The sequence below is a fragment of the Fusarium oxysporum genome, chromosome 4 (assembly GCF_000149955.1).
Source record: "Fusarium oxysporum f. sp. lycopersici 4287 chromosome 4, whole genome shotgun sequence".
Classification (NCBI taxonomy): domain Eukaryota; kingdom Fungi; phylum Ascomycota; class Sordariomycetes; order Hypocreales; family Nectriaceae; genus Fusarium; species Fusarium oxysporum.
In genome coordinates this window covers 3,949,638-3,976,328 of record NC_030989.1, presented here as the reverse complement: position 1 = coordinate 3,976,328, position 26,691 = coordinate 3,949,638, and the positions used below count along the sequence as shown (strand labels likewise).

At 49.2% G+C, this 26,691-nt stretch overlaps 9 protein-coding genes across 13 annotated transcripts; 4 read left to right on the top strand and 5 right to left on the bottom strand.

Moving 5' to 3' along the window:
• The first annotated feature begins 215 nt into the window (after nt 1–215).
• On the top strand, nt 216–3,018 carry FOXG_04274 (uncharacterized protein). The gene is made up of 3 exons (XM_018382241.1): nt 216–1,555; nt 1,606–1,872; nt 1,921–3,018. Exons 1-3 carry the CDS (start codon nt 1,290–1,292, stop codon nt 2,765–2,767), a joined length of 1,380 nt encoding a protein of 459 aa, XP_018238912.1. The 5' UTR covers nt 216–1,289; the 3' UTR covers nt 2,768–3,018.
• Nucleotides 3,019–4,375: 1,357 nt separating this feature from the next.
• On the top strand, nt 4,376–7,378 carry FOXG_04273 (uncharacterized protein). Of its 2 annotated transcripts, XM_018382239.1 has the most exons (5): nt 4,391–4,580; nt 4,643–4,938; nt 4,995–5,634; nt 5,690–5,775; nt 5,829–7,378. In XM_018382239.1, exons 1-5 carry the CDS (start codon nt 4,452–4,454, stop codon nt 7,195–7,197), a joined length of 2,520 nt encoding a protein of 839 aa, XP_018238910.1. In that variant the 5' UTR covers nt 4,391–4,451; the 3' UTR covers nt 7,198–7,378. The 2 variants fall into 2 exon arrangements, with proteins under 2 accessions (XP_018238911.1, XP_018238910.1); XM_018382240.1 differs by having other exon boundaries at nt 4,376–4,938.
• A 303-nt stretch (nt 7,379–7,681) lies between these two features.
• Nucleotides 7,682–9,539, bottom strand: FOXG_04272 (uncharacterized protein; the record flags this gene model as incomplete). Its single annotated transcript, XM_018382238.1, has 3 exons — nt 7,682–8,424; nt 8,473–8,972; nt 9,022–9,539. 3 exons carry the CDS (start codon nt 9,537–9,539, stop codon nt 7,682–7,684), a joined length of 1,761 nt encoding a protein of 586 aa, XP_018238909.1.
• A 2,414-nt stretch (nt 9,540–11,953) lies between these two features.
• Nucleotides 11,954–14,219, top strand: FOXG_04271 (MFS transporter, AGZA family, xanthine/uracil permease; the record flags this gene model as incomplete). Its single annotated transcript, XM_018382237.1, has 9 exons — nt 11,954–12,133; nt 12,198–12,287; nt 12,336–12,432; nt 12,485–12,578; nt 12,634–12,991; nt 13,038–13,147; nt 13,195–13,675; nt 13,727–13,851; nt 13,898–14,219. The coding sequence occupies 9 exons, from the start codon at nt 11,954–11,956 to the stop codon at nt 14,217–14,219; spliced, it is 1,857 nt and encodes a 618-aa protein (XP_018238908.1).
• A 198-nt stretch (nt 14,220–14,417) lies between these two features.
• FOXG_04270 (ubiquitin carboxyl-terminal hydrolase L5) lies at nt 14,418–15,955 on the bottom strand. 2 transcript variants are annotated; one of them, XM_018382236.1, is made up of 3 exons: nt 15,744–15,955; nt 15,673–15,686; nt 14,418–15,613 (listed from the first exon to the last, which is right to left on the bottom strand). In XM_018382236.1, exons 1-3 carry the CDS (start codon nt 15,763–15,765, stop codon nt 14,678–14,680), a joined length of 972 nt encoding a protein of 323 aa, XP_018238907.1. In that variant the 5' UTR covers nt 15,766–15,955; the 3' UTR covers nt 14,418–14,677. The 2 variants fall into 2 exon arrangements, with proteins under 2 accessions (XP_018238907.1, XP_018238906.1); XM_018382235.1 differs by having other exon boundaries at nt 14,480–15,686.
• A 307-nt stretch (nt 15,956–16,262) lies between these two features.
• On the bottom strand, nt 16,263–19,474 carry FOXG_04269 (uncharacterized protein; the record flags this gene model as incomplete). 2 transcript variants are annotated; one of them, XM_018382234.1, is made up of 3 exons in its annotated part: nt 16,372–17,118; nt 17,174–18,610; nt 18,682–18,975. In XM_018382234.1, the coding sequence occupies 3 exons, from the start codon at nt 18,973–18,975 to the stop codon at nt 17,077–17,079; spliced, it is 1,773 nt and encodes a 590-aa protein (XP_018238905.1). In that variant the 3' UTR covers nt 16,372–17,076. The 2 variants fall into 2 exon arrangements, with proteins under 2 accessions (XP_018238904.1, XP_018238905.1); XM_018382233.1 differs by having other exon boundaries at nt 16,263–18,610; nt 18,682–19,474.
• A 206-nt stretch (nt 19,475–19,680) lies between these two features.
• On the top strand, nt 19,681–22,845 carry FOXG_04268 (phosphatidylserine decarboxylase). Of its 2 annotated transcripts, XM_018382231.1 has the most exons (3): nt 19,681–20,341; nt 20,400–20,531; nt 20,581–22,845. In XM_018382231.1, the coding sequence occupies exons 1-3, from the start codon at nt 19,926–19,928 to the stop codon at nt 21,653–21,655; spliced, it is 1,623 nt and encodes a 540-aa protein (XP_018238902.1). In that variant the 5' UTR covers nt 19,681–19,925; the 3' UTR covers nt 21,656–22,845. The 2 variants fall into 2 exon arrangements, with proteins under 2 accessions (XP_018238902.1, XP_018238903.1); XM_018382232.1 differs by having other exon boundaries at nt 19,715–20,341; nt 20,400–22,845.
• Nucleotides 21,861–22,910, bottom strand: FOXG_04267 (uncharacterized protein). The gene has a single exon (XM_018382230.1). It carries the CDS (start codon nt 22,661–22,663, stop codon nt 22,046–22,048), a length of 618 nt encoding a protein of 205 aa, XP_018238901.1. The 5' UTR covers nt 22,664–22,910; the 3' UTR covers nt 21,861–22,045.
• Nucleotides 22,911–23,969: 1,059 nt separating this feature from the next.
• FOXG_04266 (uncharacterized protein) lies at nt 23,970–26,613 on the bottom strand. Its single transcript, XM_018382229.1, has one exon. The coding sequence runs from the start codon at nt 26,222–26,224 to the stop codon at nt 24,374–24,376; it is 1,851 nt and encodes a 616-aa protein (XP_018238900.1). The 5' UTR covers nt 26,225–26,613; the 3' UTR covers nt 23,970–24,373.
• Nucleotides 26,614–26,691: the final 78 nt, after the last annotated feature.

The window sequence follows — 26,691 nt, the reverse complement described above, 5'->3', positions numbered from 1 at the left end:
GACGCCCGTGGTTTTAATTCCTCATGCCCGGGACATGCAGACATGGTTCCATTATCATTTCTGGGGGATCTTCAACAGATGCTGGGATACTCTCAGTCTAAGCCAATGCGATATCATCACTTGATCAAAGCAGAAGATCTCACCTCTTCTTGTTTCTGTGATACCCTCGCTGTGCAGACTTGACACAAGATGCTGTGCTATCATACCTCTTTAGGCGAGAACGCCGTGGCTTGAAACTTTGATCCTTCTCCCATGCTGTTGGCTTCAGGAGGCGTTGGGTAAATGTATGACTTACGTCTCTTTATCGGTATCGGCAACATGTCCGTTCTTCAAGGTTCTCCATATCTTTTGTTGGCCCTCTTTCTTTTACTTACTGTAGGATCTACCACATCAGCAGCTGTGGAGCCGACTGGCCCGTCTTACAGATTTCCCATCCCCATGCATTCCCCGGGACATGGATAAGACATCGACTTTAGGCTTGTCCTTCTTCAGCTCAAGGGTTACAGGGGATCCTCGTCGAGTTCATCACTTGTCTATTGTACCCTCCCACACCCCATGTCATAAGCATAAGCGCCAATATCACCACCGTCTGTCTTGTTCTGTCCGTGTTCCTCTTTGGGTATACGCATGCCATGCCATGCCCTCGCCTCTGAGTCTCCCCGCGAGCCATATTACATACAGATCTACTCCCCCCCTCCTTTACATGCTGGTCTTCCTTTGTGCCGGGTTCTTGGTTAGACTGATTATTACTTACCTACTTCTTACTTTTATCTTGCTTTCCCCCCTCGCCCCCGCCATCATCATCTTGCTCGCCCTCCTCTTTGTTGCGATTGTGTATGCAATAGTGATCTGCAGCAGTTTTCTTTATAATCCCAATCATACACCCGCTTGGTCACTGCATAGTTTCCCTCCTTGCTTGCCACGCTTTTGTATTGCACCTTTGTCCTGAATGTGCAATCATTGGTAGTATTGGTTGTTATTAGACACAAGCCTCGTCGCTTTGGGACTTGACCGTTGCGCATACTAACGCTCCTTCTATATCGAGGACAACCAACCAACCAACCTTGCGCCGACAATAAAGCATTGGACTTTACTAACAGCTCCCTCTTTTCATTCAACAACACTTCATCATAAATATTGAGTAGACGCTGGGAGAATGCTGGACTATCGATAAAACCGACTCTCCATCCTGACCACGGCTCGACGACGAGAACCACCAATTGCTTGGTGATCACCACCAAGACCCAAGTTAACTACCGTCCACTCGCTCGAGTCTCGATACTTTCATCATGTCTTCCGCCGAACATCTCTCAAACTCGCAGCTCCGTGCTCTGAGCATCATTGAGCGGACATGTTCTGTCTTCTCATTAGTCGGCTCACTCTTCATTATCGCCACATTCTTGTCATCCAAGGCCTTTCATAAACCCATCAATCGACTAGTCTTTTACGCTTCCTTTGGCAACATGATGACCAATGTCGGTACATTAATGTCAAGATCATATATAGGCTCACCCAATTCTGTGGGCTGCCAATTTCAGGCTTTTCTCATCCAGATGTACGCTCACTTACACCACACCGAAGCTATTAGACACTAACATAGGTTAGGTTCATGCCTGCCGATGCCTTCTGGACCCTGTCCATGGCCATCAATGTCTACCTGACATTTTATTTCAAATTCGATGCCCGAAGATTACGGAAGATGGAGATCCCTTATCTCATCGGATGTTACGGTATCCCTTTCGTCCCCGCCTTCGTATATATCTTCATCAAAAACCAAGAGGGGCACCGAATGTACGGTAATGCCACACTCTGGTGTTGGGTGAGCATGGAGTGGGATATCTGGCGTATTATCACTTTCTACGGACCTGTTTGGTAAGTAATTGATCAAGTCTAGCTATGGAGTGGCGCTGACCATCGCAGGGTTGTCATTGCTGTTACCTTTTTTATCTACATCCGCGCCGGTAGCACCATCTATCGCAAGCGACAGGAACTTGATGATTTTAGCTCCACCGATCGAGATCTGACTTATGGGGCTGGAGATCATCTGGGAACGATTAAGACGACAGAAGTTTCAGTGACCACAGAGGTTGTTACTCCGAACGCGATCCATCTTCAGCCCATGGGGGGCCGCCGAGCACCTGACCCTAGCGACCCTAGCTCTAACGCATATTCGGTTCATATCTCAGCGCAGCCTAGCTCTGGGGACGTCGGAGATGAAGTTCTCCCTATTGAACGACAACAAACACGGGCGAGTGTTCAAGTTCCAGCACAGCAGCAGCAGCGATCAGGAGGCAATCCCGCTCGAAGGAGGAATCGAGAGCTTAGCAATGCAGCATGGCAATACACAAAGTGTGCCCTGCTGTTCTTCACAGCCATCTTGATCACATGGGTTCCATCCAGCGCCAACCGTGTGTACTCAGTATTCCACACCAAAAACTCATCTGTACCTCTCGAGTTCATGAGTGCTTTCGTGCTCCCTCTTCAGGGATTTTGGAATGCCCTCATTTACATGGTTACTTCTTGGAGTGCGTGCAAGAACTTGGCTACCGATCTGCGTATGGGTCGAAGGCCAGATGTGACAGAACTCGTTGGCGGCATGGCACCAGAGGTTGGGGCCAATAACGCAAGGACAATGACCAGCCACCATCGACACAACCTCGGTCAGTTCCGACGATCGAATAAGTTCGAAACGGAAAGCATGACTGAACTGGCCAACGAGAGCCGGCCGACTTCAGACGATGAGCGGAGAGACAACGTGCGTGTATAACAGTTCTAAGGGTCTGCTTGGAAACGATACTGCAGATACCCTTTTCCTTTTGTTACTATATATAATGAAGACACGACTTTGATGGTCAAGGCGTGCTCTAGACAGCTAGGAGGAGTTTGTTGGGAGACATTTGTTGGTTTCACCAGCGTCGAAAGATGGAGGATAATGGATACCCCAGTATTGTTACAAATAGTATTTGAATGCTGATAAAAGTCTGAGAGCCATTTACGTGTTTTTACTGCAGATCGAATGTGTCTTCTTTCCCATCTTGTGATACAGCACTGTGTTTCAAAGACTAATATCTGCCACGCGAATATGTATCAACCTTATTTTAAGCTTGATAAGCAGTTACCCAACACACGTGGCTGGAGTGTGACTCCCTCATGTCAAGAGCGGAACACGCGGTAAGATAGAACTAGTTTAGCACCTGCAAGGACAGGATGGCTTCATATCCATGTCTCGATGATGCATTCCCGGTCGTCCGGAGGAAGCACTGACAGGTTTGACCCTGGAACGTATTCACGCAATCAGATTGACAGATGATGCGGAATCTGGGGTTAGAAAGGACGATGGCGTCAAGGATGTGACATGGGGACTTGAGTTAAGGTCCCTTGGATATGGACAGTGGCTTGCCAAGGGTGGCCTCAGGGAAAGAAAACTCCTGACATCAAATTAGGAAGCCAAAATAAACTGGTCTAAAAGCTCTCTAAGATATACTAAACTTACCTAAATCGTTTTGTCACTTAGAAAAGAGGTCCTAAGTTTTCCTGCCTCCCCTTGGGTGGGCTTATCGTCTCGACTTATTAGCCGTACTTTTGTTCTGTGATCTTGGCGGGGGCATCGTATGATTTGGAAGGGTCAGGGATTATGGAAAATGCGGGGGAAAGAGGGATGCATTTGTATTTTGCGCCTTGGTTGGATATGGGCTTTTGTGGTTTGCGGGGAAGGTGAAGCCATCCACAGACTCGCCTGATGTGGCTTGTCAGGATCCAGTGAAAATCAACAGATAATATGGACATTGATAAGGTAAGATACTAAGGTAAGGTAGGCACTACATAGAAAGAGACCGGGAAGGCCGGTGCTTGTGTTTCCAACAGAGGCTTCAAGCAACGAATCATGTGATTATTGTGCTTTTCGTTATTTTATACTTTAAACTTCTTTTAAAACACCAGGTGATATTTTGGCATCAGTCCTCAGTTATTCTATCAAGGCGTAATATCGAAATGATATCACTATACTTGTTCATTCTCAGCAATACAAGAAATCAAAGTCTAGAAAAGAAGCAAGGAAATATATTCAAGTTTGTCTTTCAAGGAGGTACGAATCTGCCAATGTAATCTCCTCTCAATACTTCATATCAAGCTACATTACTGTGTCTGAGGCTTAGTGATGGTAACACAAGATGTCGACTCTCAGCAGCCCCAGGCAGATCTTATTGCTTTTGTCTCAGTATGCCTTGGCTAGGTATGTTCGCTCGTCGAGGCTGTGAATATGTACATCTGATTGGTGACTGGTGGTTCGCCCAACCAAGTAGGCGTTCTGAGAGCCTAATTTCCGTTTCCTTTTTCCCACGCTGAGATTACCTTGATTCTTCCATGTCGAGTTCTTCTTTTTCTCTGTAAAGCTTTCGAACCCGACCCTAGCCAAGTCATTTTTTGCGAATAAACACAATTTATCACCTACGATGGAGGTCCTTGGTGCCGTAGCCAGCTCCATCGCCGTAGTGCAGGCTTTGGCAGCTGGGAAACATGCCGTCTCTCTTTTTCGAGAAATTCCGGATATTCAGAAAGACTTTGACTATCTGATGAAGGAGGTTGGCCCCTAACTTGCTGGCACTATTTGCAGTAGTTCACCGAACTAAAATCCGATTCTCAGTTGAACATGATCAAATCCATGGCGCAAGCTGTCTCGAGAATGGCTCCCACAGCACTGGAACAAGATCTTATCAATACTGCAGCGCGAAATCTGAATGAGGTCACCGCAGAACTCGAAGCGTTATTACGGATATGTTCTCGCGAGAGTGGCCCAGAGGGGAACAAGATGAACAAGGCAAGGAAGAGAAAGTGGCTTGTAGAGAAAAGCGACATCAAGAAGCTTCAACAGAGGATGAGCCAAGCCAAAGAAACTCTTCACTTTGCTCTCAACTCGTCGCGCGTATCCAACGATATTCGGTGGGTGTACCACACCTAGAATCTAGCAATAGCCCTCGGTATTGACAGGTGAACAGATTTCAGGCAGAAATGAGACAGATTATGATGAACATGCAAACGATGCATACAAGCTCGCCAAGTCCGCCACTTCAAGTTCCGCAACTACCGGAAATCATAGAGAGTCCAGCACCAGTTCAACAACTTCAGGACGATCATACACCGGAGTCAGACGCAGTGGTTATGAACAATGGTCATGACAGCAATCTGAAACACATGAATGGCTCTGTGCAGATAAACTCTGTGGTATCGACTCAGAGAATACCATCTGATTCAGCATGCCGGTGCCGATGTCACTTCTCTGAGAGTCAATATCAAAGCTCTGGATGGATGCACTCACTCCTTGGGTCCTGGCTTGTGCGTTGTAAGAGTTCATCACGAAAGGAATGTTCAGATCCAGAATGCCACTGCATAGAATCTGCGTTCCTGAGAATGGAGTACCAAGTTCCGAGATGGTTTCTCATCGGGACATTCAAGATTTGTGCGTCTTATAGCAGCCTTTCCGGATTGACCTGCGCCCTGCGCCCCTTTAGATCGATTGAGAACGACTCTATGGTGTGGATTAACCAAGAAGGCTCAAGCCAAGTAGTTAGGAGATCAGTGGCTGTGTATGGCATTTACCCTCATGACACGGATATTCGTGGCATGGGACTCATCGAGGTTGGTCAAAATCCCCAATCGCCACGGAGTAGTCTGTGTGCCCTAACGCAAGCAGTATTCTCTTGATCAGCAACTTTACTCCTCTTTAGAGGCTCTTCTGGATATATGGAAGAATATCCTGACTGAGGTTGGGTTACCCAGGTCAGTCGTCAATCACGTTTTCTTTTATCCAAGTTTATCTGAACAATTGATAGACGTGTCGCGATGGCTGCCGCCATATCACTACGAGACTATGAACTCAACGATAACGAGACGTATCTTGTGAAAAACGTTCTCGGCTTCTCTCGAGATCCAACGGAAGTGGCAACGACCAAAGTTCACGAGGCGATCTTGCAATGTGCGGACCTGCAAGAAGTATTACAAGAGCAACCTTGGGCTGTCAACACGATTGACGACACTGGTGACTCTCCTCTTTATCTTGCAACTGATAAAAAGCAAGTCAGGTCCATGGAAGTTCTCATTTCAGCAGGAGCTGATGTTAATCAACAATCGTTCAAGGGATGGACACCTCTCATGGCCGCAGTCTGGCAACAAAACGTCGAGTCAGTAAATCTGCTGCTCAAGTCCAAATCTAACGTTAATTTATGCAATGAGGAAGGCACGGCAGCATTGCATTGGGCTTCGATGAAAGCTAACTCCGAGTTAATCGCCCTTTTGCTAGCGGCAGGCGCATCCGTAAAGCATCGCGATATCCACGGCGATACGCCTCTTCATTGGCTGGTCGAATCTACAAACACTACTCATCAAGACATCGAAGCAGCCATTGAGATGCTGCTCGTGGCAGGATCTGACCTTGAAGCACGAAATAATCTAGGGAATACCCCTTTCCTTCTATCAATTCATCACAATAAATTGGAACTCACAAGAGGTTTGGTAAAGTCAGATTGCTCTGTTCATGTTTTTAATGACTATTCTCAAAACGTGCTGCATTTTGCAGCCAGATACGCTTCACTAGAATTACTTTGGTATCTTTCTGTCTTGGACCTATCCGGCATTAATCCATATCAGGAAGACTCATTTGGCGACACACCCTTTGATGATCTCGTCAGAAACTCTCATGCTACGGGCGAATGGGACCTGGGGGATTCTCGTAGGCCAAGTCTCGCCGAGCAAGAGGCTTTTGTCGAGCTTTATCAAGGCGTTCGAGATCAAGCCCTACAGAATGATATTCAGAATCTTGAGCGAGTACTCGGCGCGTTGCAAGAGCAGGACATTGCAGTCGCCCGAGAACATCTAGCCATGTTGACCAGAAAAGAGAAACGATGGGAGCGTGAAAATCTGGTTTCTTGGTATCGAGCTCTCGACAAGCGAATCCAGCACGCGGAATGGACATTAGCAACAGAAAATGTGGAAGATCATCTACTGGACTTGCAAGAAGAGCTCGCAACCCCAGTCTGGAAGACCCCATCAAAGCACGGCTATTTATGGAAATTTGATGATGGAGAGTCAGTCAGTGAAGAGGTATCTGAAAGTGAGGACAGATCTGAAAGTGGGGAAAGATCTGAAAACTTGGATGATTCTGACCATCAAGTCGTACATGAGGATGATTCTCGAGCAGCCTGAGAATAAAAACTAGTGACATCGGTGGATACAAGGTAAATATTCAGGCAAAAGAGGGATCGCGATGATCGATATCAAAATGTTGCAAGATTCATTAATACCAAGAGCAAAAGAAACAAGCGAGGGTTTTCAGTTAAGGCGCAGTTAGGTTTACACTTACTCAGGCAGATGGCAATAAATGGAGGCTACCGTTAATTTATATCTTGAAGTGTTCTACCATTCGTATAATCATACAAATAACTTACATATATATGAGACTTGTCACAGTTGCTACTGGCTAATCTCAAAAATAAAATCTTGCTTCTATCTCCCTGAACAAATCCGACCATATACGTATCCTTGCTTTAAAACCCCTTCTTTCCATAATTTGGTATCTTCCTATAAAGAGGCTCCTTTCCTTAATTCTTTTCTCTTTCTAATAAAGCATAAATAGAAGAAACTGTAGCGCAAAGCACAAATCAGCAACATCTTTCGTCTTTTCTGGACTCTAGTGTTCCAAGTTCTCGAGGTTTTCTACCGCTTCTGGAATATCCTCTTGACTTTGCTTCACGCCGTCTACCATGTGGTATTCCCAAACTGTGCCCAGCTGGAGGCACTCATTGACGCATCCTTCGTCTTCCCACCACCATTTATCTCCGGTGACGAAACTGCCCCAGACTTCCATCCAGAGCAGACGACCGATGATGCTACGAACTTCTGCTTTCACTTCTCTCTCGGAGGGGCTTCTTTCTATGAAGGGATCGCTGTCGTCGGCTTGACTCCGGATGCTCGCTGAAACAGCGTAGAATTTCGAAGTTGTGAGGGTGCTGCCTTGGCCGCGCAGACCAGCATCACCCATCCATTCTGGGAACAGTCTACTTGGGTTCGTGCACTTGAAGTGTCGCTCGAGGTTGATCAGTAGATGTTCTTGAAGCCACGTTCGCATTCGATGACCGAGTGTTCCTGCGCACGGCAACGGGTCGATAAGAGTAAGCTGAAGGGAACCACCGACTCGAAGACGGTTGCTGATGGTCTTGAGTACCCCTGGTATCTCAGGTGAAGAGCACACGACGGGTAAAGAGAGCGAATATACGAGGGTGAATGAGTGCAGGTCAATTGGGACTGTCGAGGGAGTCATGGATGGGACCAATACCGGGTGAATGTTCGGAAGCTCTTTGTTTTGGAAAGATGCTGTTGTCAGAGAGTATACTTCCCTCCTTGAGTGAAGGGCTGCAAGATATATCGCCGTGACTAAGGTTGTTAGAACTGCGCTACTTTGCTAGTCACTGATTCACTCACTTTCAGATTCGTAGAGAGCCAGTACCCCAAGATTGTCAGACATATTCGTGGCAACGCAAGCAACACCAGCACTATCCCTCACCTCAATGTCCAGACAGTGCAGGACAGAAAGCATCCAACGTTTTAGCTCAATGTTCAACTCTCCATGGAGTCTTTCGTCGGTAACGGTCCAGATGTCCTTGATACGCGCAAGGATCATGCTGGGACTTGAAGCCGCCATAATCTTGACTTGGTGTTTGACAGCCTCGAAGTCTGTGCAAGGGTTCGCTTGAACTGTCTTTTCTGCACCGACGGTCATCTCAACATCTTCCTGGTTCTCAAGCATTTGGGCCTCTTCTGCTTGTCGGTCGATGTACTCCCATTCTTCGGGGGGACGCCATGAGTTGGGATCGTTGGGTCGGAAGTTGATCACGATGGGAGCTTTCGGTTCTTTGGCAAGATTGAGACTTGGTACGAGACTGTTGGGTGACTCTGGCTGGAGTATCGGGATGGGGAAGTTTCTGCAAAAAGTTCAGTGGTGTTCTCTTTCACTGTGAGTAATAAAGTTACCTATCTCCCATTGAACCCGTCGGCGTGGGAGGATGATCACCTTCTAGCTCAGAGCAGCCGTACACCTCGGAACACAAGTCTGGGTTCCCCAAGTCGGATTGTCGAGGCTGTGAGACTCCGTTGCGCTTAACAACGTGTGAAGATGACGCATCAGTGGAAACCGGTGTATTTGCTCTGTGTGCTCGTTCTGCTCCGAGGGAAACATTCGACAGGTTTGCCATAAGCGCCGAGCGATGGTAGCTCCCCGAGTTTGAGCGGGAGGAGTGATGACTTGGGGTCAAAAGACCCGATGGAGTCTTCTCTTTGCCCTTGCCATGTTTGCCATTTCGAGGTCGAAGAAAGGCGAAACGAGATTCTGTGGAGGATCGAGTGCTTGTGACGGAGATCGAGCGGCTGAGAATTGAGTTCTCCTGTTCCTTTTCTCTCTCCTTGTTCTTCAGTTCGCGCTTGATTTCCTTTTTCGCACGATGCTCGCCGACGAGTTCGCGGTCCGGGTCGACCCAGATGACGTCGAACATTGTGTTTGGTGCTCTATGATTTAAATCTTTTGTTGAAATTTATTGCTAGGGAGGGTGATTTGTGTGTGGTTTACGAGATCGGAGTGAGTCGTGGGTAGGGCGAATGAATAAGGGTCCCTATTCTAGGTGAAAGAATGTACGAAATATAATGCGTATATTGAAGCTCGCATGAGCTTCGAGATTTTCGGAAACAAAAACGGAATGTCTTTATCTTCTATTTCTTGCTAGCGAAAGAGGTGGTGTTGTGAGGATGAATGTGTGTGTTTTCAGAGGAGTGGGGGTGGAGGTTGTGAGAAGTTGAGGAGAGAAGGTGAACCAAGGGCCGAAGGCTTCAGAGAGTTACTAGCCTCTGATACAAGGTCAAAGTGATAGTATTGAGAGAGTTAAAACTGTTGTTCAGTATGAAGTGAAGTGTGCGGTCAACAGTTGCTGAGCACCCGCATGTCAGTGTCAGGTGCACCAAGTGATTGTGAGTGTCAAACGAGAATGTCGGTACCAGTTCGGAAAAAAGGAGCCAGCGGTTCGAGAGGTAATAGTTACGTGAGCGTTTGTTCTATTGTGGTGAAGAGTCATTCTAGGACCCTGAAGGGCAACTTATACGCGTTTGGTAGACAGGACGATGATTAGGTGGGAGATCAAGTGTTGGGATGATCAACTCAAGGTTTACTCATGTCACTGATTCACTGGCCTAAAATAGCTCTGGGTATGTTCATACTGCAGTTAATCGCTGTGGATTTCGGGGTGGATGTGTGACAGCAGAAGTTGAGACGAGTTGATATATGCAGCAAGGTGTCATTGAGGGCCTCACAGCCTGGTAAGAATGTCAGCATCAAGTCATGTGGGCAATGCTAATCGTCTCTGATTAAGAGGGTCGTATTCTCTGCCTGTATGTGGTTGATATACTGGATGTCGGCTGGTTTCACGAAAAGACCACTTGATTTTCAGCCAACTCTCTGTGTAAGTGAAAAGGGGCAACTTTCAGTGCATTAGATATCAACCAATAATTAGCAACATTAATAGGCATTAACTTAAGAAGAAGAACCTAGATGTGGTAGAAAATACGTCTTTCCTTATGATATTTCATTTTCGAGTGTGACTATCGAACATATACACATGAGTGTACCTCTTCCGCCGAATAGTTCTCCGCCCGCATCCCACGTCGATAGAACATCAGCTAGAACCAGTTCATTTCGGCTACAGGCATACCGGGCATTGTCCTACATCTGTATCAGCCAACCACGTCTTTTGTCACCATTTACACCCGACGCCTTCTCGCTTCGCGAACGTCGGCGAGCTGCATGTGGTGACACGAACACCTGGTCTGTACGACACTGAACCCGTGTCCTTAGGGGTCGGTGCCAGGAACTCAGTGGTGGAAACGGGGTTCTCCTGGGTGATGATCTCATTGAAGAATACCCTTTTCTAGGGTTCTCGGGGGTAAGATATGTGTGGTAGGTGAGTCAACTCGGACTGTTGGCCATGTTCAAGTATCCAATGACTCTTGTAGAGATGTATTTGATCTCAGCTATATCTTGGTCACCAGTGTAGTATAAATATACATCCTCATAAATCAAATTCCTTTTTTAATCACTGTTCATCCCAGACTTGCCAATAATGAGGCCCGTTTGTCAGCATGTTCACTTATCACAACGCCTCAAACCTATCACATCAACAACAAGCTCGGACAAAGAGCCAAGACCCAAATGCTAGGTCCAGCCCTCGAGCCAAGGTAACAAATATTACACAGACGGCCCGTGGAAATAATGCCCTCCCCTTTGATCAAGTCGAACATTCTCAACGCTGTGTACACACAAAAGTACCCAAAACCACCCACAGCCTTATATATATTGCTCTCCCTTTCCCTTTTGTTCTTTCTGGGCTTATGCTGTGTGCGTGCATGTGCGTGCATGTGCGTGTGCATCTTGCGCAACTCGCAACTTGGACTCGAACTTCGAGTCTTGTGATGCATACCCTTTAATTCGGTAACAGGAGCTGACGAGAGGACTTATCTCATCGGGTTCGAGGTGTAGATACTGATTGACGTTGAGGTTGTTGGCAGTGCTACACGGCTGGCAGTGTCTGCCAGTTGCAGTTCTGCTCTGGTGTTTCTTCCTCTTGATACCAGAAACCAAGAGCTTCTGTTTGCTTTTCCCTGATGTAATCTAATCTTTTGCTTCTTCAACTTTGCCGCAAGACAGAATCTCTCTTCCTCATTTCTTCTGGTGTCACCTCCTCCTCTTCACAGCTTTTATCGACGCCACCACCAACCTCACTCTCTTCCTCTCTTTCTTGCATTTCTTCTTCACATAATCACTCACTTAATCAGTCCCCTCTATTCATCTTATCTTCAATTTTCCTCCACTCCATCTTCGCATCATCAAAGTTAACATCTCGCAACACACATTGCCTTCAAGATGGCAACCTCTCCAGAACAGCAAGGCGTTGCGCCTACGCCAAGCCAAGAAGATGTCGACATTGTCCAACATCTTGGCCGCTCTCGATACTTTGGTTTCCGTGACTTTCTTGATCGTGTTGATCACTATGTCACCACTTCAGCCTTTGGGTACTTCTTTACCCTCAGTGGTACTGGACATGTAAGATGCTCTCTCTCTCTCTCTGTGTGTGTGTTGTTTATTGTGGAAGCTTATGACTCTCTAGCCTCAAGCAATTGTTGGAGCGACCTTCTTTCGAGAAGTTCGTGCTGGCATCACTACCTTTGCGACTATGGCGTACATCATCGCTGTCAACGTATAGGCTCTCGATCTTTTCAATCTGGAGCTGGCTGACGATAGATAGGCTGCTCTGCTCGCTCAGTCTGGCGGCACTTGTGTCTGTGACTTGACGGATAGACACGCATGTGACAAGATTGATTCATATGTTGCTTGCAAAGAAGGTGAGTAGAGGCAGGCTCCCAACATTACGGGGAAATTCTGACTGCGCAATAGACATTCGACGAGATATCGTCACTGCTACAGCTGCAGTCTCCGGCCTGGCAAGCTTCATGTTCGGCTTCCTCACCAACCTCCCTGTTGCCCTCGCGTAAGTCCCTCAACTTCTCACACTATGATATGATGCTGATGCTGATTCCCAATAGCCCCGGTATGGGCCTCAACGCGTACTTCGCCTTTCAAGTCGTCGGATACAACGGAAGCGGTCCTATCTCTTATCGTCTCGCCCTTACAGCTGTCTTTGTGGAGGGCCTTATTTTCATCTTCCTCGCCCTCACTGGTATGCGGCAGTGGCTTGTCAAGCTGATCCCTTCCACTATCAAGACTGCCACAGGTGTTGGTATCGGTTTCTTCCTCACTGAAATCGGGCTTTCGTACTCTGCCGGTATTGGTGCTATCACCGGTGGTGGAAAGGCCACTCCTCTTGCGCTTGGAGGCTGTCCCCAGGAAATGCTTGATGAAGTGACTGGCATGTGTACGGAAGGACAGATGTCGAGTCCCAAGGTAAGTTAGTTGATCTCCGTTAAGTATCGTGTGCTTATTCAGGTAGCTGTGGGTTGCTGTCTTTTGCGGCGGTATTGTCACTGCCTTTCTCATGGCGTTCCGCGTCAAGTACGCCCTCATCCTTGGCATCACTCTCGTTTCTGTTCTGTCATGGCCGTATGTTCTCCTCCTCTACCCTCTAATCTTACCTAACAAGCCCACAGTCGCAATACTCCCATCACGTACTTCCCTCACACTGACGAGGGAGACTCCCGTTTTGATTTCTTCAGTCAAGTCGTTATGTGGCACCCGATCGAAAGAACTCTCAATCAGCTCGATTGGTCCTTTGGTGGATCGGCGTCTCAGTTTGCCCTTGCTCTCTTCACCTTCCTTTATGTCGACATCATCGATGCTACCGCTACTCTCTACTCAATGGTTCGCTTTTGTGGTGTTGTGAACCCTCGTGATGGTGACTTTCCTCGCTCGACTCTTGCGTATTGCACTGATGCGTTCTTTATCTCGGTCGGTGCTTTGTTGGGCAGTTCGCCTGTTACCGCTTTCATCGAGAGTGGTGCCGGCATTGCTGAAGGCGGAAGAACTGGTTTGACTGCCATGACCACGGGACTATGCTTCGCCGCTGCCGTGTTCTTTGCGCCCATCTTTGCCTCTGTACCACCTTGGGCAACTGGTTGCACTCTGATTCTGGTAAGTTGTTTTGTTTCTTTGGGCAGCGATCACAGCTAATAGGATGTGTAGGTGGGTTGCATGATGATCCGTCAAATCACCCAGATCAACTGGCGATATATCGGCGACGTCCTGCCCTCTTTCGTCGTCATGACATTCATCCCTTTTAGCTACAGCGTAGCCTATGGTCTCATCGCGTAAGTCTCCCATCTCCTCCTTGATATACCTACTGATAGTCCTTAGCGGTGTTTTCGTATACGCAGTCCTCAACGGTCTTGTCGGCCTCGTTGTCTGGGCTACCCGTGGCTATGTCGAGCCTCGCGAGTATGATCTCAAGGAGTACTGGACCTGGAAGGGTTCAGGCCGCGCTCCTTGGTTCATTCGTGCCATTCGCCACGGTCGAAACACTAGCCAGGAGAACGATGAAGACCAGCCAGGTGATGCTGGTCATGCCATGAGGGATCTTAACTACGACGATCGCCGTGAGAACAGCAGCTCCAGGACTGCTTCCAGCGGCAAAGACGATCAGCCTACGTCACCCTCCAATGAACGATGGGAGCGTTGACTGAGCAACGGATAACGTTCACTCACGACACTTTCTATTCTCTGTATCGATCAATTTCCGAGAGCTGGTGCCTCATTTTGGAATTGTGGAACAATGTTTGCTTCTGGATGATGACAGTAGAAAGGGCTAGTATCGCCCTCAGAGCAGTATATAGTAGTGCAGCCTGGTATTGGCGACATCAGAGAAAGGGGATGGAGGGGAACTGCCGATAGGAGGGCAAGATACTGAGATGTCAAATGTGATGTAGTAACGTATACAAGCAATTATGAGCCATGAATATCGTTATGGTGCAAGTGACAAGCGGACTGTGTAGTGATACAACAGGAGATGTCGCTCTCCTTATATGTCGTCTAAAAGAAGCACCAGCTATTGTAGGCTTGGTATCATGAAACATCTGCCAGAACATTCAGTCACAGAACCTGGTATCTTTATCTCCGCCATGACCTTCATTAAACATCTCAAGCTCCCATATCAACATCGCCATCACCGTCACCACCTCCAGCTCGACCTCTCATGGCCTGCTCCGCATTCTTCCTCCTTTCCAGGCTCTCCTTCACCCACTTCTCATAGGCAGCATCACCACCCTCGGCGATCTTACTGCGCACAACTCCCTTCATCACCTCACCCGCAAAGCCCACAAAGTTATGTCTTCGCAGAGCATTCTCAAACATCCAGTCCCTTCGCTTGCGCTCTTCTCTTGCGAGCAGCTCCTCATCCCCAAAGTCGCGCGCACGCTGTCGTAGGTCTCGGCACATGGCGAGGAGGTTGAAACGAATCTCGGTGGTATCATATCGCGCAATACGGCGTTGAAGAACATCGACTACCTTGGTGGCAAAGTCCTCGGAGCTGCAAGCACCGTGGGAGATGGGCGCGGGTTGCAGACCGTCGAGCTCGTAGAGTGTACCGTTAATAGGTGTGTAAGCGATAAAATGGAACGCATCCTCTGCCTCGGCACCAGTCTTGTCCGTCTCGTCGGCAAAAGGACTGCTGCGAGCAAAGCTGTTGTGCACCTCACGGATGAGGTCAGAGTTGCTCAGCGCCTCACCACGGAACTCGGGCGGCAACACCATGGTGAACTCTCTGAACTCGCCAAGCTTCTCGCCTATTTCAACGTCGTTCGTCTTGTTGAGTAGTACACTCAACAGAGCTTGTGTGGCGCATGCATTCTGAATCGTCTGGGCGGCGAAGAAGATGTTCTCGGATGCGGCATTGTCGAATGAGCCGTCGCGGGGTCCTTCGGGTGTCGCATATGGTTGATCAGTCGGGTACTTGAAGAGGAAGATCACGCCGTAGACGGGCTGTAAGGACAGAAGCTCAGATGGGTCGAGTGTGAGGAGTTCTTCGAATTGAACGTCTTTGACGCCAAGATTCTCGATGAGAGAAGTAAAGACACCCTGACAGCTTCGAATTAGCTCTCCAATCTCAACGGTTCGCAAGCATAATTCGATCATACCGCATCGGACTCAACTATAGAATTTCAAGTCAGTATATCAGTCAATATCATGCACGGAGCAGGAAACTAACTGGTATTCCATCCGCCACTCATTGTTGCGACAAGTCTGGGGTCTCCCAGCAACTTCAGCTAGAATTAGAGGTTATGACTAAGGTATTTGGGGGAATGAGAATTGACGTAGTCTCTCAAAGGGTACACAACTAGATTGACAGAATGAGGACGCTTCTCGGGTGTTATAAAGTTGTTTGGGAGAGAGAATAAAAGTAGGAGCTTCAAAGGCAACTAACTGAGCTTGGAGCCACACGACACTGATATCATCTTTCGCTGATAAGATAAGAAAAGCCAAAGGCAGCAACAAGCTACGACATCATTCGAGGGACACCATCCCTGGTAGCCATCCTCAGGCATTAGAATGAGAAAGAGGATCCCTTCTTTAGAGAAAGGGTTATGCAATTTTGACAAGCTCGAGGTTCTTTGTCTTAATTAAGCCTTGGAATTATTGTCTCTCAGACTTAAGGTATGAATACACTTACAAGTCAAGTAGTTGACATGTAACTGGTAACTACTAAGTTAACCTGAGGGGTCTCCCTCTTTTATGTCAAATTCCACATCAAATCTATGGGTAGTGCATCCTTCTCACCTTCAGTATCAGCAACACGCTTTGAAAGCTATCAAATCATCGATACCAAATAACAAAAAGGCCTGGGCTCAACTTTATTCTGTGGCAAATCTCTTCGCCGATAGAAGAAATGCAAGAAATAAGAAGAAAACTGGAATAAGCCAGATTCCATACGAAAAGAAACACCGCCAACTCCAGTATTTTTCACCTCATTCCAACGCTTGTCACATGCAGCGTTGGTCTAAACTTTTCCACTCATCCCGCATCTCGCTTGAACACATTTCAACCAATAAATTATCATCGTAAGGGAAAACGCTACAAGGGAATAAGCTGTTCCCTGGCTGGCTCGTTTCGCTGGTTATTATCCTGAACTCCTTGCTCCGTCTGTGCTTCTACGTTGTGCTCTGTGCCAGTGCTGGTGGTCGCCTCTTCACCAAGATTCTCAGCTTGGTCCTGGTTCTCATGGCTCTCTTCGTTCTGAGCTGCCGCAGCTGCCGCCGCAGCTTCGGCCTCTCTCTCCTCAGCTTCTCGGCGCTCTCTCTCTGCTCGTGCAGCTGCTTCCAGGTTGGCTATATGCCTTTCTGCAACGCCCGGTGCGATGCTGGCCAGAAACAAGAGACCAGCTCTCTCTACGCGCCTGACTTGTGATAACAGCCAACTCTCAGGACCTTGGTGCTGAGCTACAAGTCGACGTGCCATTTCAGTAGGATCTGGGTTTTGTCGAGGCTGCTGATTCTGCTGGTCTTCTCCGGCGATAGCTTGGCGACGTCTGGGCTCAGCGGGAATCAGATTTTCAAGGTGTCGTCCCAAAGGCTGCCAAACGTGATCTGGAACGCCGTTAAATATTCCAGTACTAAGCAAAAAGATGAGCACGGCAATCACAATGATGGTGAACCATCTGGACCAGCTTGCGTTGGGGGAAGTGAAGAACCAGACAAACAGAACCAGTCGGAACAGTAGCCAGATTTGCGGCCAGAGCTGCATAAGGAGAGGCGGAAGCGCAGCCATAGGTGGATTTCCCCGGTGCATCAGGGGAGCCATGATCGCCGCAGGGTCCGGTTCCTGCGCTTGGTTTTGGCCTTGGGCTTGGGCCGGGTATGCGGGTTGCTGCTGCGGCGCAAGGTTCTGAGCTTGCTGCTGAAAAGGCTGGGGGGGTTGTAGGTTCAGAGGTCGTCCTTGTGCCTGGAGCTGAGGTATCGGCTGCGGCGCGATCTGGGAACGGGGATGGTGATGGTGGTGATGATGAGGATGATGATGGTGGTGGTGTCTCGCTCGCAGCTGACTCTGAGCATCCAGAGCGGCACTACTGAGAGCAGCGGCTTGTCGAAGGTGAGGTAGACTCGTCTGAGTTCGCAACCGTGGGGTGATATACGTTTCAGAACTAGTATTGTTCAAAAGCAAGGCTCTGGGTCCCTCGGGCGACGAGAGAATATACACCTCAGGTCCTTGCCTGGTCTGTGAACTTCCGGGAGCTGCAGTGGTACTGAGTCGATTAAGAGACAAATCAGGGGTTCCACGACCACTGCCGGTCATGGGTTGGGACATGGGCCACATGGGCGCCGTCATTCCATGTTGATGTCGACTGTGAAGAGAGGTGCTCGAAGCGCTTCGTTGCATTGCGCTGGCCATTGCCGACGTAGCTTGGTTGATATCAGCGTTTCGAAAAAGATTCTGTACATCAGCTGGAGACATTGAGCCGCTAGCACCACCATTACCCTGTTGTCCAGGTACCACAGTCCGAATCACAGTCTCGAATTGATAGGTGCTCCCATTTGGTCCAACGTGCTCACGGTAAACGGTATGGCCTGGCGCTGGGCTTGCTCGGCCACTATTGTTTCCACCAGTGTTTCCAGGGTTATTGGGGTCTCCAACGCCGCGCATCCCCATTTGAGCTCTCGTTCGTTGGTTCTGGTTGAGAGCTCTAGCCATGGCCTCTCGTTGAATGCTGTTCAACCACTGTGTCATGTTCTGATGTTGGTGTTGGAAGGCGGCCGCTTGCTCGGGAGTATGTGAAGGCGAAGGCGACGGCATGCGTGGTTGAGGAAACGGGTTGGAAGTTGGGGGCATCGAGTTCCGCCACCCCGGTGGCATCTGGTATCCAAAAGGTTGGCCGTGAGGTTGCTGGGGTTGCTGGGGTTGAGGGCGTGGAGGATGTGTTGGTGGTGCGGAAGCGGTTGGGCTCGGACCTCGCGCAGGTGCAGGTGCAGGAACAGGAGCGGCGAGGGACGGTGGCGCAGAGGGCGCATTGGGAGTTGAAGATGGGCTATCGGTCATGTCGCGAAGGACAAGGTGGATCGTCTGCTGCTCGGAAGTGCGAATCTATGGACATACGAGCCGTCTAGTTAGCATGTTGCAACTCATGGACTGATCACCGTTCAGGAGTTACATACCGCATCAGCGCCAAAGATATCGACTAGTGTATCCGCTTCGCGAACGAGTGCGTGTCCCCTATGAATCAATCGTTGATGGTCGTCGGCGGGTCGCAAGGGGAGAGCCTGGCGAATTTTATCCTTGAGCTGCTTGATTGTAGTATTTGCAGCAAGGTTCGGGAAAAGCAGTGGTCGATTCACGCCAACAGACGGTGACAGGACCTGCAGGTTAACAGTCTGTTCGTCGGTCGTCGCAGTAGAGGCGACGGAAGGCCCATCGTCTTGAGGACGAGTAGCAGAAGGCATGGAAGCCATGATGATCAAGCTAATAGCATGCCACTCCCAGGTAGGCAGGTAAGCTAAGGGAGGATGAAGTGGCCTGAAGTATCGAGATCAAGGAATGGCGACGAAGAATAAAGGACAGGTCGGGTCGTTGTGGATGAACTTATGACTCAGGAACATAAGTCTGTAATCGACAACATGGGGTTTCGCCTCTTCCTAATCGTGGCTGTCGATCTACGAGAGCTCGCGTGTTGAAAGAAAGCGCCGGCTCGTTAACTGACGTCGGTTGTGTCGTCTTACTAACACTAAAAGGGTCGCATGTCCAAGGGAGTCTGACGACAGATGATACAGAAAGGGATGACAATATGCGACAGCTGCGAGCAACACGAATTATGTGCCAAAATAGATTGCAGTGATTCACTGTGAAAATACGATCTGGTGAAATGAGAGTACAGAAGGTGTCGAAAGTGGTGGTTGATTAATAACAACCAAGACATGGAAGACGACGGCAACGACAATGGTCAGGGTGGCCTTTTGCCTTTTGGGGCCATATTCAGGTAAGCTCAGGCACACACTCACCTTAGCCTGCAACAATGGGGAACAGCCAGGGGAGTGACAGCTGCTCGCTGTTGGGGTGTCGGTCTGTTGAGATCAGGTCGGTCCAGGGCTAGTTTTGATTGGCTACCTACCTAGTGTCCTAAAACCCATGTTCTACCCACACTCTTCTCTTCGAGGCCATCATCATCCCTCGGCGGTCGGCGTCTTTTGCTTCCGAGAGCTGTCCGAGAAGCTGTGTGCGGCTAACAAGCTCGAGCAGCCGCAATCCATCGTCATCGTTGGTTTTGACGTCAACATCCATCGAAAACAAGGGTCCAGTCCTCTTTGAGGGGCTTCAACTACCTCTCTTCTGCCCAACAACTCTACGCAATTGTATAAAAGGCAAGGAGGCAGCGTTCAATCGCTGTCAATCTCTACTGCCCGCTATGGCTCCAACCCTTGGTTTTGGGCCTGGCTCCTCCAAGCTCGGTAGTCACATGCTCCGCAACTCATTCTACACCCACGGCCGTTGGACAAATTGTTACTCGCCATCTGCCTCGCGACACATGTTTCTGGCCTCCACGAGATCGCGATGCCTATCACGGCCTTCGGTCTCTTCAATTCGAACCTTCGCCTCCAATTCGGGCAAGAGACCAAGATTTTCCCAGCGCCTCGGCGAGGCCATGCGAAACACCAAAATTCAATGGTACCGGATCCCTGTCGGTCTAGGTATTGGTTTCCTCGGTCTCGTCCAGTTTTATAAGGTCTCTTCCCGTGAAAAGGAGAGACTCGAGAATGAAGACGGACAGGAGGGTTCTAGGGCACCCAAGAAGCGTGCCAGAATCCGACCTGATGGTCCTTGGTATGTTACCTTAATTATTTATGCCCCTATTCCCATGTCAATGCTAACTCAACCCCAGGCAAGTCCAGGTCATGTCAACTCTACCCCTAAAGGCTATCTCTAGACTTTGGGGACGGTTTAATGAACTTACCATACCTTACTATCTTCGAGTTCCCGGTTTCAAACTTTATTCTTGGATTTTCGGTGTCAAGTTTGTTCCATCAACTCAACTCTCGAGATCCCTTTGCTAACAATAGCAGCCTCGACGAAGTCGCCGAACCCGATCTTCACGTTTACCCCAACCTCGCATCCTTCTTCTACCGTACCCTCAAGCCCGGTGCTCGACCACTCGATCAGGATCCTCATACTCTCATCTGCCCTTCCGATGGAAAAGTACTTCAGTTTGGCCAGATTCAAGGCAATGACATTGAGCAAGTTAAGGGTATGACTTACACTATCGATGCTCTTCTTGGAAAGAATACTCCTGCCCCAAGCATCTCTGGCACGTCCGGTACCTCAACTCCTGCAACAAGCCAAGGCGACGTGTCGGAGGAGGAGTCGCTTGTTAAGCAGCACGAGGAGTTTGCTCAAGTCAATGGCATTTCATACACTCTCCCCGACCTTCTCACTGGCACCGGAAAACAGGCTCCTGCAGCTAAAGACGAGTCTATGCCCGCATCTCCTGGTACAGTCTCTGAGGTTCGTGCCGAACTGGCTCTGGGCGAGCGACCTTGGTACGATCTCATATCTCCCGACAACACTACATCGCTTTACTATGCAGTTATCTACTTGGCTCCCGGCGACTACCACCGCTTTCACTCTCCCACGAACTGGGTTGTTGACCGCCGACGCCACTTTGCAGGAGAACTCTATAGCGTGTCCCCATACCTTCAGCGAACCCTTCCTGGTCTTTTCACACTCAATGAGCGAGTAGTTCTCTTAGGACGTTGGCGCTGGGGTTTCTTCAGTTATGTCCCCGTTGGCGCCACCAACGTCGGCTCCATTGTGATCAACTTTGATAAGGAGCTTCGAACCAACAGCCTATTGACCGACACGGCAGCAGACCGTGCGGCAGAGGAGGCTGCCCGCAGGGGTGAAGTGTACCATGGATTTGCTGAAGCGACATACGAGGCAGCCAGCCCTGTTCTGCGGGGTCATGCGCTCCGACGCGGTGAAGAAATGGGCGGTTTCCAGTTAGGTAGCACCATCGTACTCGTTTTTGAGGCACCTTCAAGCAAAACGGATGAGAATAATAGACATGTCGGCTGGGATTGGGCTGTACAGAAGGGACAGAAGGTGAAAATGGGACAAGCTCTGGGACGGGTCATTGAGTGAGGCACGGTACGGCTGTGCAGAGGCAAGAAGCAAGTTAAGCGTTTGGATATTTAAAGATATATATAATTGTATACTACTATATATGATGCCACGTTTTATGAAGAACGTCTCAAAATTCACTTCGGTATCATTAGCTATGAGGAAATATCACTAGAACATGGCATGACTTGGGTTGGGTCGCAGGTGGTGCATGCGTAGCCAACATGGATGTTCAAGTGTCGGTCAGAGGAGAAAGACATTGTCAATGCAAATGCTTATGGTAGGATTGGTAGTTTTGTCTATTAAAGGAAAACAAGAGCTCGGAGCTCCATGTTCTAATTGCAACTCGCTAAAAATGCAGGTTTCTATGCCAATTCTAGTTGACGTTTCTCATGCTTTCATAAAGTTATTTTAAGCGCCAAAGACCTTGACACGCTCCTCGAGAGGAGCATAGTCCTTGGGGGCAGCCTCAGCGGTCTTGGCACCGAAGACAAGCTGGGCGTTGAGGGTCCAGGTAGAGGGAATCTTCCAAGTCTCAGCAACCTTCTCATCAATCAGAGGGTTGTAGTGCTGGAGGTTGGCACCGAGCCCCTCAGCCTCGAGAGCGGTCCAGAGGAGGTATTGCTGGATGCCAGCGGACTGAACGGCCCAGGGAGGGAAGCGATCAGCGTAGATGGCGAACTTGGTCTGCATGGCCTCGACGGCGGCGTTGTCGACGTAGAAGAGGACAGTTCCGGCAGCGGCCTTGAAGCCGGAGATGCGCTTAGAGGTGCCCTCCCATGTCTCGGCGGGGACAATGGCCTTGAGGGTATCGGCAGTGATGTCCCAGAGCTTGTCGTGCTCAGCGCCGTAGAGGACGACGACACGGTTGGACTGGGAGTTGAAGGATGAGGGGGTCTCGAGAGTGGTTTGGTTGACGATCTCGGTGATGCGCTGGGTGGAGATGGGGAGGTTCTTGGAGAGAGTGTAGATGGAGCGGCGGTTCTTGGCCAGCTCGATGAGGGCGTTGGCGGAGAGTTTAGCAGCCATTGTGAATAGAGTATGGGAGTTTATAGGTGTGTTGTAGGTGTAAGTGGTGTAAGTGATATAAGCTGAGAGACTGATGTTGGACTGGATGAGCTGGATGGACAGACAACACGGGGAATCAACTAGAATATATAACAAAACCCTCAATCAGTTGCCGACCACTGTATCAAAGTAATGGCCCCGCCATATCAGCCCCTCCTCCCCAATGTCCCATTCGTAAAGAGCAAAAACACATCAGACTCTGCCAACTTTTCGCAATCGCCAAGCTCCACTGACTAATGCGACTAATGCGACTAATGCGGCGCCGGGATTGCATCAGTAAAGGGACCTGTGCCTGTCTAATCAGTTTGTCAGCCACCCGCTAACAATTTCTTCTCGCGCGCGCTTGACCTGGGATATCTTTCCGAACGATTTTCCATCCGGATATACATATAAATGAGGTTAGCGTCAGTCGGAAGTTACCCTGAAGCCACGCTTGAATTGGGCTTCGTTTCTCGAATGATGAATGGAAATAATCATTCAGATGATTGCCATAATCGTATCACTGCGATTAATAGTGTCTTCTAACTAGCAATTCTGAACTTAAAGTCTCCTGCATTTGACGCGGTCGTTGCTTGATGTCATCTACCTCATGTACATACCTACTCTTCAATGTCGAGTCTGGCAGCATGGTGGAGCTATGGATGCTAACAGAAACTCGGATATATCAATCGGATCGAGACTTTACAATTCCGCTGACAAACGTAACCAGCCATCCAGATGCACTGAGCAGCCCTCACAGCTTGATAATTCCATGTAAGCAAAGCATCAGCTAGGTATTCAGCTGCCCTCCACTCGTAAAACATACGTTGAGCGAGTCAATCACTGAAACTGTTACAAAATTGTCTCTTCTGATTAATCGCGAGACTCGAGTACACTCGGAGACTTCCTAAACTCTTGACCGCTCGTGATTTGCAATACGCGCGCGCGCGAGATTGATAATGCATCCGGGCGCATGGCTCCTGGTACAAAGATCCGCTGACATAACCATATTTCTTTTTCTACAGCAGACGAACCCATGCATATTAGAGCTCCCGCTTAGATGCCGAACCACATCTGCCCTATCATATCTCACCAGATGCCAAAAAAGGAAATCTGACAACGGGAAGCTCACATTTGACAGGTCTTCTGTTGGTGTGATTTTAATCACTTGCTTGCATGTGAGAAGGATCCTTGATTGGTGATAGATTCAAGGGACAAACAGTAACAATACGGTAGAAAGCCTTGGAAAACCAGACGAATGCAGTACACCTCGAGACTCGATTTAAGTGCATCGTACAGTCACAGCATCACTGGAACTTTAGTAGAACAATGTTTCTTAATGTTTGTAAATTCATTTCTCGGCGAGGATAGAGCAAGCTCTTTGTCAATCCTATCCCGTCCAGACCGCTGCCGACGGTATTTTTGTAGAAGAAATAGTAGCACTATGCAAACTGCCACCTTATACTTTAACTCCCGTAACGCCGTTACCATGCCCAGCCCAATGCTCCTCTTGTCTCGAATCAGAAAATGCCATATGCCATCCTTCTTTGATGCGACCATCCAGCTTGCGCCGGTTTGCAACTTTTCCTTTTTTTGTTACGATGATCCCTATGATTCCTCTTCAGTATAAAACAAACGTCATCCAAAACTTCCCAAATCAAGTCGCTGGAATCAAGTCGCAGGCTAAAACATCTACCATGTCTCGGAGATGTACTTGCCCTCTTCCTTCTTGAGCTTCCAGAAGTTACGGGCCTCTTCGCGCTCGAGGTTGCCCTTCTCCATGGCGACATCACACAAAGCCTCCTCGACACCCTCGCCCATGCCCTTGCTACTTCCGCACACAAAGATACGGCCATCCAGAGAGTTGATGATGTACCAGACCAGATCAGACTGATTTATAACCTCTTCCTGAACATACTTGCCGGTACCCACTCGGCTCTGGACAACACGCTTCACTTCCTCCTCATGAACACCCCACTCACCACTGTAGATCTCATCTACAAGCGAGTCTCGGATACCTTGGAGGACCCAGACCTTATTGGCACAGTTGGCCTGCTTGAGGCGACGCTGGACGAAGCCACGGAAAGGAGCAATACCGACACCAGCGCCAATCAGGAGCATAGGACCATCCGAGTTGAATTGTTTAGCCAGAGGGTTGGCCATCAGACCTTTGAACATGGGAATGAAGATCTGAGGGGCACGTTCACCGGCAGCTTGAGCTCTCATGAACTTGTGAGCCTGTCGCTCAAAGAATCCAGAGCCAACGCCAGCGCGGCAGCCACGTCGCCAATCCATAGAGTCGTGGACTGTGACGGCAATCTCGATCAAGCGTCGCTGAGCATGTTCGCGGAGAGTATAAGATTCCGTAGGGTCGTTGGAGAGAGAGTAGAATCGTGGCATCAGCTGAGCTTGGACGGACAGGAGCTGGTCCATGGGAGGATGAGAGCTGGGGAACGCGTTGAGGATCTGTGAGAGAGTGACGTGGGGGCCACCGCGGAAGTCGGAGAAAATGCTAGCACCCTCGTTGGAGCAGAGATACATGAGAATCTTCTTCTCGTTAGGGGCAGTGGCGTGCTCGGCAATGACACGGAGGAGCTCCTTGGTTGGGGCATAAGACTGAATGTCGGTGGTCCAAGTGAGGAGCTCGCGACGCGTGGTAACGAGCTCACGAGGCTTGTCATCACCCCACACAGTAGGCCAGCGGCCCTTGGTGGTCTTCATGAGGACAGGCTTATCACGCTGGAAGCGTGGGATCATGAGAGCATCCAGAATCTCATCGACCGAGATCTCATCGTTGGGAGCCATGACACCAATGGCACCACCAACCTTGAAGTCAAAAACCTCCTCAGGGGGGTAGTCGGTAATATCGAGATCAAAGTGGAAGGTTCTCTTCTCGGCGCCAGGCTTGGTGAGCTCACGAGTGTTGTGGATCCTGGCTGGGTAGACATTGTGGGGAGGGTGAGGCTGAACAAAGCGAGGGGGTTGAATTGAGGTGTCAACACCCTCATATCCAGGTCCAGGAACGAGGTAGTTGTTCTTGGGAGGAGTGGCTATCGGCGAAGACTCAGAGTCGTAGCCGAGAGAGATGGCAGAGTCGGATGGTGAGGAAGTCGGTCGAGGAATTGAGGTGAAAGACACAGTTTGCTCAGGCATATCGATGATGCCGGTCAAGTTGGCGGGAATGTTTTCAAGTCTTAGACCCAGAGACTTGAAAGCATCGTTGTCGGGTAGAGTAACTTGCTCATACTCGACATTATTTCGGTCACCCATGCAGCAAGCACCACCACAGCAGCGATCCATATATTCAGCTGGTGTCTCACCGGTGATTCGCTGAATGTCCCTGGCATTCTGGGCAATCAGACGTGTAGATGCGCGACGGCGGCGCTCGAGAGGGATGACGGGCTCATCTTCTTGTGAGTCTGAATCGTCCGAGTAAGTCAATGAGGGCGCAATTGAAGGGGCACCCTCAGCCATGATCAGTTCGGGATGAGGTGGAGCGGCGGGGTTGACGATGCCGTCAATTCGAATGGCAGGAGCAGTCATGATGGGCCAAAATTGTGTTTGAGCCACCCGCCGAAAGTTGTGTAGAGTTGGGTGTAGGTGTTGTTGAATTGCTCTTCGCAGCGAGTAAATCGTGACGGTTTGTGCGGTGAGTTGTGTGGTATGATATGGTTTGAAGCGACGTCAGGACGCAAAGAGCATGACGGTCCAGGAACAGGGATGCGAGTGCTGTCGTCTAGAGGCGAATAGGGTATAGATTGTAGGATTAGTAGACTTCCAGTTGAAGCAGAATTGATTGATAAGATACTGCTGGAATGAAGAAGCTTTGCTGGTGTGGTGAAGGGAAGAAGCTGAGGAAAGCTGGAGGGGGCAAAAGACTCAAATAGTAAGTAGTGGCCGACAGCGGGAGGTTTTAAAAAATCCAGGTAACCTGAACTGAACTGAACACAAAGCGCCCCCGATGCGGGTTGGGGATATCCACCGTGGGGCTATCAGACCGGGCAAAGGGG

What these genes read in the sequence shown, in the direction of transcription:
- FOXG_04274 (XM_018382241.1), top strand. Translation starts at nt 1,290, where the DNA reads ATGTCTTCCGCCGAACATCTCTCAAACTCGCAGCTCCGTGCTCTGAGC. An exon ending in CAGGCTTTTCTCATCCAGAT is followed by an intron (nt 1,556 to 1,605) that starts GTACGCTCACTT and finishes AACATAGGTTAG; the next exon opens with GTTCATGCCTGCCGATGCCT. An exon ending in ACTTTCTACGGACCTGTTTG is followed by an intron (nt 1,873 to 1,920) that starts GTAAGTAATTGA and finishes TGACCATCGCAG; the next exon opens with GGTTGTCATTGCTGTTACCT.
- FOXG_04266 (XM_018382229.1), bottom strand. Translation starts at nt 26,224, where the DNA reads ATGACTGCTCCTGCCATTCGAATTGACGGCATCGTCAACCCCGCCGCT.
- FOXG_04270 (XM_018382235.1), bottom strand. Translation starts at nt 15,670, where the DNA reads ATGATCGAATTATGCTTGCGAACCGTTGAGATTGGAGAGCTAATTCGA.
- FOXG_04268 (XM_018382231.1), top strand. Translation starts at nt 19,926, where the DNA reads ATGGCTCCAACCCTTGGTTTTGGGCCTGGCTCCTCCAAGCTCGGTAGT. An exon ending in ATCCGACCTGATGGTCCTTG is followed by an intron (nt 20,342 to 20,399) that starts GTATGTTACCTT and finishes ACTCAACCCCAG; the next exon opens with GCAAGTCCAGGTCATGTCAA. An exon ending in TCTTGGATTTTCGGTGTCAA is followed by an intron (nt 20,532 to 20,580) that starts GTTTGTTCCATC and finishes TAACAATAGCAG; the next exon opens with CCTCGACGAAGTCGCCGAAC.
- FOXG_04267 (XM_018382230.1), bottom strand. Translation starts at nt 22,663, where the DNA reads ATGGCTGCTAAACTCTCCGCCAACGCCCTCATCGAGCTGGCCAAGAAC.
- FOXG_04273 (XM_018382239.1), top strand. Translation starts at nt 4,452, where the DNA reads ATGGAGGTCCTTGGTGCCGTAGCCAGCTCCATCGCCGTAGTGCAGGCT. An exon ending in GTGGCATGGGACTCATCGAG is followed by an intron (nt 5,635 to 5,689) that starts GTTGGTCAAAAT and finishes TAACGCAAGCAG; the next exon opens with TATTCTCTTGATCAGCAACT. An exon ending in ACTGAGGTTGGGTTACCCAG is followed by an intron (nt 5,776 to 5,828) that starts GTCAGTCGTCAA and finishes AACAATTGATAG; the next exon opens with ACGTGTCGCGATGGCTGCCG.